Here is a 12,326-nt window from a genome sequence, read left to right on the forward strand (position 1 = left end):
TTATTTTCCCTGCACACATTGCTCAGCAACAGAAGAAAAGCCAATCGAGTCCCATAAATGCAGCCGCCTTCCACAAATTGGAATGCTGTGCACAACAAATTCTAGCCTAATTGTTCTCCTGGCAACCCAGGTGCAGTGCCACAGTACTTGAAGCAAAGAAAATTTGGGGTGGGGTGGAAGCCTTGAAATGAGATTCAGGATCTGTAGAATTACATGTTTTGTTTTTTAAAAGTATCTCTAACAGGGCACCATTCTTTGACAGTGTCATGTCTAGCCCTGCTCCCCCTGGGTTGGAAGAAGGTGTTTCAGGTGATCAATCAGAATCTGACTCTGTAGTAGAGGAGTTGGCTCCAGAAACAGGCCAGCCTGTACCAGTGGGGAAGAAAGCTCTCATGGGCTCTTCACCAGCTGGTGGTGAACTCTCTCCAGAGCTTATCTCGTCAAGGGCAAATAATGTTGGGAAGCCAACATTCTGCCAAAGGAGAGAGCATGGACAGGTTAGCAGATCCTAGAGTACACCACAGACTAAGGAAGGCGAGAGAAAGTCGGCCCGGCTCGCATCCCATTAGAAGCTGCCTCAGAACTAGTCTCTCTGAAGTTAACATGTCTTGGGAAAAGGCTTTCCATCCTTCTTGAAAAGACAATTGTCTCACTTAGTTTGCATAGTTTTGCCTAGAAGAAAGTACCTAGAGATTAGACTCTCTTCAAGTGTGAAGAGATGTTTATTGCTTGAATAAAGCTTTGTAGATAACTTAGCAGACCTTGTTATTGTCTCCCAAGAAGGTGTGAGGTTTTGAGAAACATGGCAGACAGTGGCAAAGGCACAATAGGTTGGAATGTTGGAGAGGGCTTTCTCTGTGGCCGTGCCAAGGTTGTGGAACTCCCTGCCAAGGGTGGGGTGGGGGAGGGCATTTGGCTCCATCTCTTGTAGCTTCTGGTGTGTGGCCAATACTTTTTTTGTTTTGCTTGGGCAGTCGACAGGGGTAAGGTCTGAAGAGTTGGATTTTTTAGGAAATTGATACTGGTTAGGTCTTTTTTAAAAAGCTGTAATGTCTCCCATATCATATTTGTAGCTTTATCTGTTTGTTTGTTGCATTTATACCCTGCCTTTCCTCCAAGGAGCCCAAGGTGGCATACTGATCCTCGTCCTCTCCACTTTATCCTCATAATAATCCTGTGAGATACATTAGGCTGAGAGTCAGTGATTGGCTCAAAGTCACCCAACGAGCTTCATAACTGAGTGGGGACTAGAACCCGTTCTCCTGAGTTCCAGATCACCACACTAATTGTTTCACCACACAGTAATTCTAAATTAACATGACCCAGAGAAACATGATAGAGGCATACAAAATTTTATGCTTTGAACATAATCTTCCTAGTACCCTAAATATGTGATTATGAACATTCTCCTAGATGCATCACTAGCTCTCATGGTTTGTAATTATTATTTTTAAATTGGAAGCCACTTGAGAACTATGTTTGCACTGGAAGAGGGGATATAATTGTTTTAAATTTAAAAAAATACTGCTTAGGAGCTGCCAACTTTCAAGGGATTGATCAGAGGCCCAGTAAGTGTAATTTCCCACAAAAACTGACCCCATAACAGTCTTCTTAATCAAGGTGGCAGTATTTGGCTGTGAGGTCTTCATGCTTATGAAGCACGTGTGCATTGTTGGTGCATTACGTACAAAATCGAAAGAGAGATGTTAAATCAGTATGTGGAATATCTCCAGAGTAAAAACACACATATACCTTTTCTGTAAAAGAGAAACTGTGGGCAAGCTTTTAAAAACCACACCTGAGTTAAAATTTGGTAAGCAGCAGACAAAAGTACTTCGGGGGCTGAATTTGGCCTGCAGACCCCTGCCTTAGGGCGTTACTAGACGAGGCTCTAGCGCGCGTTACCTTCCGCAGCCACGTCGAGGCTTCCAGATGACGTTCACGAGGATCCGCCGTTATCCTGCGGTGAAGCCTCTTTCTCCCGACTTTAAAAAAGTGAGTTGTAGTGCGCCTTTTCCTGCTGTCCCGCGGTAATTTGGAGTACGTGTGGGAGGATGTGAGGTCACTGCGGTCGGCACTGGTCAGGAAAAGGCGTGCTAAGGGGGAGTGGTCAGCGGCTTCGGTCAAGCCGCCTCCGCCATTTGCGCGCAGTCCGGCAGCTGGGGCAGCGCGGCGGAGCGGCTTTTTTTTTTTATTTCCCCAGTGACAGTTTGCGCAGGAACGGAGGACCGGAAAAGTGGCTGGTGACTCCTTGCGGTGGGCAGCTACCGTGGCCGCATAATGGCGGTGCTGTACGCTGCCTGTTAGTGTGGGTACCAGGCTGGCAGAGGGCAGAGCTGTTTGTGGGCTGCTGCCATGGCTACGGCCAGATGTGGGTTGGCTCCTTGGGATGGGGCACAGGGCACAGAGGCGGTCATCGCCGCCGACACCTCAGAGGCATGATGGGAGATGTAGGCACAGTGGCCATGCAGACGATTGACCTCGGGTCATATGACACCCGCCACGACCCCCATCAGGAAGTGAGCGCATCAATGTTGACCCTCAACAGCACCAGCAGCACTTCAGCTGGCACTGGCACTGCCGCCGCTGCCGCCGCCAGGGCCGGCGGCGGCATCGCTGACGGCTGCGCAAGTTTGCGGTCTTTCGGACGTGCGCAAACCGTGCAGCGAGCGAAAAAAAAAGCCGCGGCAATCAGGCCGGTGTGGCTGCGCAACCGTGCTCGCGGCGGCAGCAGCACAACCGGCGCAAACTTCCGCCATAAATCGAAGGCAGGTGTGGATCATGAGGCGTCACGGCTGAACGGGAAAATCCGCTTTCACCGCTCCTCAACGACGGAACACCCGGTAGGTCTAGCAACGCCCTTAGTGTGTGAGGAGATACTGATAGAAGCATTGCTTTCCCAGGATGCAAGCAGGCCAGGTCATGTGTTTTAAGACCTAAGTCCTAAAAAAGTGTTCAGGTTTGACTTGCATTGTGGTGATGTGGGGACTCTCTCCAGCCTCGCTTCTTCTTTGCCTCTTGATTGCCTCACTTCATTTCTGCTTTGCCTCACCTTCCACCTTCTTTCTCCAAGTTTGGGAGATACTAACTACATACATTCATAGAAGCCAGTGTGGTGTAGTGGCTAAAGTGTTTGACTGGGAGTCAGGAGATCTGGGTTCTAGTCCCCACTTGGCCATGGAAACCCACTGGGTGACTTTGGGCCACTCACAGACTCTCAGCCCAACCTACCTCACAGGGTTGTTGTTGTGAGGATAAAATGGAGAGGAGGAGGATTAAGTATGGTGTGTGTGTGTGTGTGAGTGAGTGAGAGAGAGAGAGATCAACATACATTAATTACTTTCATCTTTGCCAGTGCCCTCCAGATATTTTGGACCAACTCCCATCAGCCCCAGCCAGCATGGCCAGTGGTCAGCAGTGCTGACAATTGTAGCCTAAAACATCGGGAGAGCACTAGGTTGGGGCAGGCTGATGTATTATGAAGTAGAATTATGGACTAAAGTAGACTATAAAGAAGACTTGTATTATGAAGTAGGCATGCATTTATTTTGATGGCTCTGCAAATCCTTCCCCTCTTAACATCCAACAATCTTTACACTCTCCACCAGCCAGCTCCCTATTTTATTATAAGGCTGGGGTGGGAACCTCAGGCTTGCAAGTCAAATCCGGCTCTCCTCTGATCCCAATACAGACCTCTGGGGTTCCTCAAATAGTCATGCCATCCCCACCCCTTCCCCTAACCACTGATCATTGGTTGGTTTTCCAGCTTTTGCATATATTTTCCCATTCTAAAAGGTTGAAATGCTTCCCCTAAGGCTTAGTTACTGACAGAAGAGCTTTAAGCTAAAATATGTTGAAATTTTTTTTATTTCGGCCCCAACCATTTTTGCCTTTGGCCTGGCCCCTTTTGCCTTTAGCTGAAGTGGATTGCACCCCCTCCGAGTTTCTCTGGGAATGTCTACACTTACGCATGTAGAGAGCCGGAGAGGGGGTGATCCCAGACTTACCTATTTCCAGGATTGTTGCCCTGTGTCTACATGTGGCGCATGACGTCCTGGGAGGAAGAGGATGTCGCGCTCGCCTTTTTGTCGAAACTGGGCACAGGAGTGCTCCAGCACAAAAGGTATGTTTTTTTAAGAAAAACACAACCCCTCCTGCTCCCCCAACCCCACCCCTGATGGGCACAGAGCTCCTGAGGAGCTCTGTGGCCCGTGCCCAGTTCCCAGCTCCTCGTGGTTACTTGCAATGAGCTGGGACAAAACGGGATGCCCAGCCACACCTCCTGCGTTCCCGGAATCATCCTGGGACCACGGGAAGAACCGGGATTAAAGTGTAGGGCCATATCCCGGGGAAATGGAGGGATTATCCCTCCTTGCTCCCGGGATCACCTGTGCATATTGTGTATGCACAGGGACGATCCCGGGATGATCCCCGGGATATCGCCCCATCTAGACATGCCCTCTGAAGTTGAATTCAGTCAGTGGACTGAAAGAAATACCTCACTCCTGTTATATAGTAATGCATAAATAACCCACCAGATTGCTTTCTTAACATCGCAGGAAGAAAGGGTGTTTTCACCTGAGCCTAACATCAGTCAGCTTAAGCATCCAACCCCAGTTTCTAGTGCTGTTCAGCTGACTTGATTACTCTCCATCACCTTACCTGGACCTGCCCTTGTGGGATTTCACGGGACCACAGCATTGAGAACTTGACAATACCTCCCCAGGCTTTTTAATAGTGTATCTTTGTAGAGATACTGGAAACATGAAGCCTTAAGTCTTACCGAACGGAGTAAGGCAAAAATAAACACCAGTTCAACTCACATTGGTATTCCAGAGCTGATTCTGGAAATGTTATTGCAAGCTGTGGAGCCCTTCTTTAATTTCAATATGTTAACACAAAGCATACATCCACAGGGTAATATAGGTGCCACTCTGCTGGATGTTTGTCATCTGTCCTTGCTGTCTAGGGTGTATTGAAGTGATTAACCGAAAGGTGCTGCCATGCATGTACAATGCCGTTTAGGTTTTTTCTTTGCTTCTCTGCTGCTGTTTGTAGTATCTGGATTTATGCAGCATTCAGGCAGGAAGAGCTCCAGGCTGGTGAAAGCTGGGGGCAGAGTGCTGGTGACGGAGCCATTCCCTAGGGGCGAAGAGGCTCTTGCCTACCTAAGGATGGATTGCTTCCATGGCAACCCTCACAATTTAGATTTGGAATTGCTGGTCGATTTTATAATGAATCGGTTGGAGGAGGCGTTGAGTGAGAAGAAAAAATACATGCAGCACCTGCAACGCAGATGTATTCTTTTGCAAGGTGGAGATGTTCAGCATTCCTGCCCTCATTCCACCGTGCAAGTCAGATGGCAATTTCTCAATGATTTCCCCAAACTGTACGGTTCTTAGAGGGTCTGTTACGTAATCTGTTCTTTTGAGGATAATGTGAGTTCAGAGGCCGAACTTGCATTGACCTCCGATCTTGCTGAAACATTCAAGAATTAGATCCAAAGTGAATTGACAGCATCAGCAAGCTCTAATATGACCATGGGCTCTTGTCTCACCTCTCTTACATCTCTGTATAAATGGTTACTGAAGCAATAGCTGTTGGTTGTCTCTAAGCAGTGGCTGGACCGGGGTCAAAAACAATCTTGAATTCCTTGTTTGCATAGATTCAAAGTGCGCTTGAATGCTGATGGTAAACACACACTTTCCAGGTAGATGCCTGGAAGAGGACAGGTGGTTCTATTCAAGATGAGCTGAGAGCCTGTGGGGATTGAGCATTTCTGACCTACAATAGGAGTCTAGCAATAGGATGTGATAACAGGTTACATCTGCAGGATCTGGGAGAGCTCTGAGAAAAGGCAGCTGTTGTTGGAGAGATGTGCATGGTTTTCATCAAGATGATTCCAGGTTCAATCCCCAATATCTCCTGGTAAGCCTGAGAAAAACCCCTGTCTAAAACCCTGCTATTCAAATGTAGTCAGTACTGGATTAGCTGAGCCGATAATCTGATTCAGTATGAGACAGCTTCATTGTTTCATATGCTCTCGTAATGGGCAGAAGAAGTACTCAGCTCAGCTTCAGTAATATACTGAAAGAGGCCTGCCAAGTATCCAAGCATCACCCTTGAGGTGATATTAAGGCTGTGCAGTCCTTGGAGGGCCTCCAGCTCTGGCCTGTTTTGTCTTCTCATCCAGTAACTGTTGGGAAGGGACTAATGGACCTGAGGTTGAGGCCTGCAAATGGTAAATTGTGGAGGTCTAGGTCCATTTTGTTTTCCTTCTCTCAGCAGCAAAGTTCTAAAGATATAGGGAATCAGGCTTCTGTAGCTTCACCAAGTCCTACACCTTACTTAATGCTTCTCAGTTTCTCAGCCATGGGCACCAGGGGGTAAACATGTTCCAAAGGTACAGTGTTTTAACGGGGGAGACGATGAATTGTCTATACATTTGTTGCTCTACACCCTTTACTATACTGAGGGAGCAATATGTTGTTCTTTACTCCCATTACCCATATTCTTTACTCCCCTCTGTTGTTCTTTATACCCATTGCGGTATTGAGGAGGCTGAATGTGTGTTTGTGTGTGTTTATTCAGGCACTCATTTGTGTCTGTGTGTGTCTGTGTTTTAATGTGGCTGAGATTACGTTGTCAGATTTCTTAATATTCTTGACAGCTCTTCACTTAAAACATTCACAGCACAGCTAATCGGAAATGTCTCTCGTTTAGCAACTAGTGCTTACAGTTATGTCCTATTGGGACACCTGCTCTTCTGAATTAATATTCCACTGTCAATGTCAGTGATAACATCTGCTGGGACTGGCTACCCCCCTGTACATTCTGGATGTGCTTCAAAGTACCAAAAGGCAGAAGGGATGCAATACCTGTGGTGTAGATCCTCAAGCCCCGCGGTGAAATCCAGCCCTCAACAGGTTCCAGTCCAGCCCTCCAGGGTTCTTCAGAGGCCACATCCCCTTCCCCTGGTCCGTCCCCCACTGGTCCCCCAACTACTGATCTTTCAGAGGTGTCCCAGCTATTGCGTGATTCCCCCTTCCCCTTCTAAATGGTTGAAATGCCTCTCCTAAGGCTTAATTTATTTGTTTGTTTTATTTGTACCGTGCCTTTCTATGAAAAAATTGCACTCAAGGCACTAAATGGCAGTAAAATATGCTGGTATTTTTGGTATTTTGGCCTCACTCTTTTTGCCAATAGTCCCTCCCATTACTGGAATCAGCCACTGAGAGTTTCTCTGAAATTAAATTCAGAATTCAGGTTGAAAGAGGTTCTTCCTCCCTGTGCTGTATGCTTCCTCATAGATTTTGCTGATTTCATTTACTTTCTAGAGAACTTACATTTTTCAGGGGGTTCTTTTTAATCATCATCATCATCATCATCTTTTAAAAATTACAAATAAACAATACAGTGTCAGTTTTTATATATATTTCCATTCTACAGCCATTCACAATATTATTTCAGTCAATTAGCAATTGCTTCTCTTGCCTCATAACATTACATAGCCTTATTCTGGGGGTTCTAATACACCAGGTGAATGGATTGCCTCATGCTTCTACTGTTAAAAATTAATCTTGTAGAGAGACAAATCAAGGGCAGAAGGCCACAGAGGGCTGAGAGAGCTGGAAGCACTATTAAGACAAATCTTCAAATTAATGGATGAACTGGATACTGTTAATAATGTTTGGTCCCATCTCTTTAATATCTCATGATCGCTATGTGTCATGGAATGTGTTGTTCATTTTTCATCACTTTTTAATTCTGAACTGTGTGTACATAAAAAGGTGTGCTCTCTGTTTTGGCCTCAAGTGAGAAAGACAAATGGCTGTACATTGGTTTGTCCATGTTTTTATTGTTTTCATGCTGGAGTGTTCCAAACAAAAATGTTTGCTTAGTGTGAGCCACACAAAATCACACATAGTGTTTTTCAGCTTTAAAGTTTTCATAAGCCTGGTCTTATAAGCTGTTAGTATGTGCAGGCTCAATAAAATATGGTTTTGAAAGGGTTGATTCCTATGACCATTTGTTTTCATGCATTGATGTCATCATGAACCAATTGTCAAGAACTTTGTATGTGGAACCTGTGAATTTGTCATTATATACCTTTAGAAAACCTTTGAAAAGTCAGCAGACCAGAACATGCTGAGTTCTACGTCCAATTCATATACTTTTAATGTGGCCTAGTTTTCACTAATAAAATAATCCCCCATGGTCATTGTGAAGAAATGCCTGTATATAACTGTTGAAAGTGATATATAAAAGGAAGGATCCATGCTTTATAGTGGTAGTGAAGTGAACTGACAACTGTTCATACCACTTTCATAGTGCAATATCCTGCTTGGTGTAGATTAGGCCTCAGTGTGGCCGTTGTGAAATTACAATGTATCTGAATATTTTATTTATTTATTTATTCATTTATTTATTTATTATACTTTTATACCGCCCCCATAGCCAGGGCTCTCTGGGCAGTTTACAGAAATTCTAAAATTAAGATAAAAATGAGTATACAAAATTTAAAATTCTAAAATACAGAACATACACACATAAAGCATTAAAAGCCATTAAAAAACTAAACATGTGGGTAATTAAGATGTGCCACTATATGGCTGGTCAAAGAGGAAAGTCTTAACCTGGCGTGGGAAAGATAGCAGCGTTGGCGCCAGGTGAGCCTCGTTCCATAGTCTGGGGGCCACCACCGAAAAGGCCCTGTCTGAGGTCTTGGTTTCTCCCTGTGTAGTAGTTGCCGAGTGCCATTTTGAAGTGGGAGGGAGAGAGAATCATTTTGAATATTGTTAGATGGGGCCTATATCAGATAAATTCAATTCTGATTGGCTGGGGATTCTAGTTATGTGGAAAGGAGCTGTTAGGAAAGGACAGTTAAGGTATGGCAGTTGATAGTCTGGAGCATAGTCGAAGTTAGTCTGTGAAGAGAGAGGGAGAAGGTCTGCAGGTTGGTGTGTGGTGTTTGAGAAAGGACTAAGATTAAGCTGCCAAGAAAGGAAAAAGCTATTCTTTCTGTGTGGAATAACCTTAAGTGGCTGGTGAAGTGGACCTGGTTGTAAGAATATTTGGCTGGAGTGGAGGTTTAGGCAATTTGGCCTGAGGTAAAAGAAGTCCTTGGAGGCTTATAACAGCAACAGTGTCTATTGAGTCCTAAAGAATTGTCACTAAACAGTCTTTTGAAAACCCCAAAGTCAATATTAGTAATCCCTTACGTACAAAATATCCCTTTATTAAATTACTTGTTTAATAGTTCAACTTGTCTCTGGTCCATCTATCGCCTAAGGTTCTTATACCACCTACTGGAAGGTTTTATAGTATTCTAACAGAATTAGTGGCAGCGAGAAAGAATCAGCTTGTGAAACGCTGACTTATAGCCACGGAGAGTTTCTTAGGCACAGAAATATAAGCATTTGCTAGATTTAAGAAACCCCATAGGTGGGACTGCCCAGTGAAGGAGTGGTTTCCCCATAGGTAGTGGCAGTAGTGGGGAGAGGAAATCCTCCATAGTTGGACTTAACAGTACATTGTAACATACACATGGAACCTGCAACACAATGTTGCGTTGTGGAGTGTTCTTGCTGAAACATTCAAGAATTAGATCCAAAGTGAATTGACAGCATCAGCAAGCTCTAATATGACCATGGGCTCTTGTCTCACCTCTCTTACATCTCTGTATAAATGGTTACTGAAGCAATAGCTGTTGGTTGTCTCTAAGCAGTGGCTGGACCTGGGTCAAAAACAATCTTGAATTCCTTGTTTGCATAGATTCAAAGTGCACTTGAATGCTCATGGTAAACACACACTTTCCAGGTAGATGCCTGGAAGAGGACAGGTGGTCTTATTCAAGATGAGCTGAGAGCCTGTGGGGACTGAGCATTTCTGACCTACAATAGAAGTCTAGCAATAGGATGTGATACCAGGTTATCAGGATTCCTGCCAGCCAGCCAACCAGCCATGCTTTTTCAGTATTCTATTCCGAGGGTAGGCGATGTGGTGCCATCCAGACACTTTGAACTTAAACTTCCATAAACCCCAGCCAATGGCCAGGGATCATGGGGAGTTGTATTCTGGAATATCTGGTGGGTACCATATTGCCTACTTCTCCCCCACTCTGCTGGTTCTTGGGTCCCTCCCCGCTTTCAACAGTCAGCCAGCAAGCTCAGTTCTCACTGGGCTGTTTTTTTGTGGGGTAGGTGTGGGCGAAGTCCACCCTTTTAGGATTTAGTCTTTTAACTAGATCATCCAAGGAAGTTGTCCAGGACTGATAATTTTTTTCTTCTATCGCTTCCCAGCTTAGGTAATATAAGGCTATTTGGTCCTGAAATTGTAGAAGTACCATATGTGTAAAGTACTGCTAGAGGGGTGTGTGTGTGTGTGTGTGTGTGTGTGTGTGTGTGTGAGTGAGAGAGAGAGAGAGAGAGAGAGAGAGAAGTAGGGGACATATTCAAATGTCCACATATAATCTGCCACCTGGGTATGTTGTGTAATGACCACTTGTGTTTAGTGTAATTGCATCCTTGTGTGCCTTTGTCTTGAGTGAACTTGGAAATATTTCTATTTTATGGTTGGTGGCAAAAATATTGTACAAACGCTGAAAGTATATACTTTTTTAGTAAATTGATGTGACTTTTCCTTTTAAAAGTATATCATTTTTTTAAAAAAATCTGAAAGCAATGTATCCTTAAATATTAGAATACAGTTAAATATTAGAATACAAAGACAAACAGAACAGCATCAAAGCTGACAGTCAAAAGCCCTTTGAAACAAGAGATTCTTGACATTTGCAGTGGAAAAATATCAAGGAAGGAACAATTTGCACCCTTGTAGGAAGATATATTTCTCAATGATCTGGTCTGGACAATAGGCACCATGTGAGCAGTGAAACAAACCAGGAAGTCAGAGTTAATCTCAGCTTTCTGTAATGTCTGAACCATGGGCCATCATTCAGAAGCCGTTGGCTTTTGTGGAAACCATTAACCATAGTTCCCTGTTTAGATGTAATGGTAAACTATGGTTAGCTGTGCTTTCCTGGTTTGTTTTACCATTCGTGTTAAGGTAACTGCAAAGGGGCTGTGTGTGGGTGCACAAAACTTGTGGAAATCCTGGGTTAATAGGTTTATTGTCCAAACACGGCTAGTGATAGGGTTGTGATGGAAAAGTAGTGCTTCTTATGAAGGCCAGCTTAACTTTCTCACAAAATGGAATCTGAAGCAGGGCCTAACTTGAAGATCTTAATGTGATTTGTTCACTTTTTTGTGATGTTTTATTCTTCCTTTTTATTTTTTTAAAAAAACACAACTCAGCCTTCCTACACACTGACACATACATGCAGAGTTGTGGGAGCTACTTATACCCCTCTGGGTTTCTAGTTCACAGAAACTCATAGACCTAAGAGACCTCTATTCAAATTCATCTTGAGCCATTAATTCCATGGGAGAGCTTGATTGTTGCTATCTTTTGGCTTCAGGTCCTGATCTATTAAATGGGAATATTTATCGTCTACTTCCTGATGTTGTTGCAGGGGATGTATGAGACAGGCATTGTAAAGTGTGTTTCATACTATAAAGTGCTATAAAAATTATATTTCATATTATTTCCCCCTTTTTTCAAGAAGGTGGTCCTGGTATCTCGTTTAAATTCTTTTGGCTTTTCAAACCTCCCAGGCCAAGGGAAACATGAAAGTAGAAAGGCTTGCCATTATTTAATGATTGCTTTTCTCTTTTAGCACTGTTGCCTGTTGCCAACTCCAATGTGTTCCACTGGGTTGTTGCAACCCGGAGGATGCTTTCTGTTTAATTATAATAATTGCACTTTTGTTTCCTTTGCCAGCTGGTGATGGAGTTTTGTGGCGCTGGCTCTGTCACTGATCTGATCAAGAACACAAAAGGGAACACTTTGAAGGAGGAGTGGATTGCCTACATCTGCAGGGAGATTTTACGGGTACGTGTCCAAAGTGAGCTAACCACCCCTGTGCCTGTCATTGACAACATATGTTGCTTAGACCCAGTGCATATGCATTGCCGCTCCTTCCAAATGGTAGTTTGCCCATCAGGAAACTGGGAGCTAATCTACACCTACAGCCCTTTCGCAACAGAGGAGGGATAATTGCGATGGTTCCGGCTTCCGCGATCGGCGCTCACGCCACCAATGGATCCTGCAAGTAAAGGAGAGCTGTTGCGGGAGAACGTGTGCCCCGTGATGGCGGTTCTGAATGTGTATCGGCAGAAGTAGGTAGGACTAGGCAGATGGGTACAGGCACAGATTTATTTTTAATAACACCCCAGTGCAGGCACCCCAGTGCAGGCACGTAGCAACAC

General features: G+C 44.5%; 1 protein-coding gene across 4 annotated transcripts in view; it reads left to right on the forward strand.

The window, feature by feature from the left end:
• TNIK (TRAF2 and NCK interacting kinase) overlaps positions 1-12,326 on the forward strand; it is a 343,273-nt gene that overhangs the window by 192,085 nt on the left and 138,862 nt on the right. For all 4 annotated transcript variants that reach the window (XM_063131980.1, XM_063131983.1, XM_063131982.1 and 1 more), the window contains exon 5: positions 11,839-11,949. In XM_063131980.1, coding sequence (XP_062988050.1) covers positions 11,839-11,949 — 111 coding nt within the window. The remainder of the gene's footprint in view (positions 1-11,838; positions 11,950-12,326) is intronic.

The sequence above is a fragment of the Elgaria multicarinata genome, chromosome 8 (assembly GCF_023053635.1).
Source record: "Elgaria multicarinata webbii isolate HBS135686 ecotype San Diego chromosome 8, rElgMul1.1.pri, whole genome shotgun sequence".
Lineage (NCBI taxonomy): Eukaryota > Metazoa > Chordata > Lepidosauria > Squamata > Anguidae > Elgaria > Elgaria multicarinata.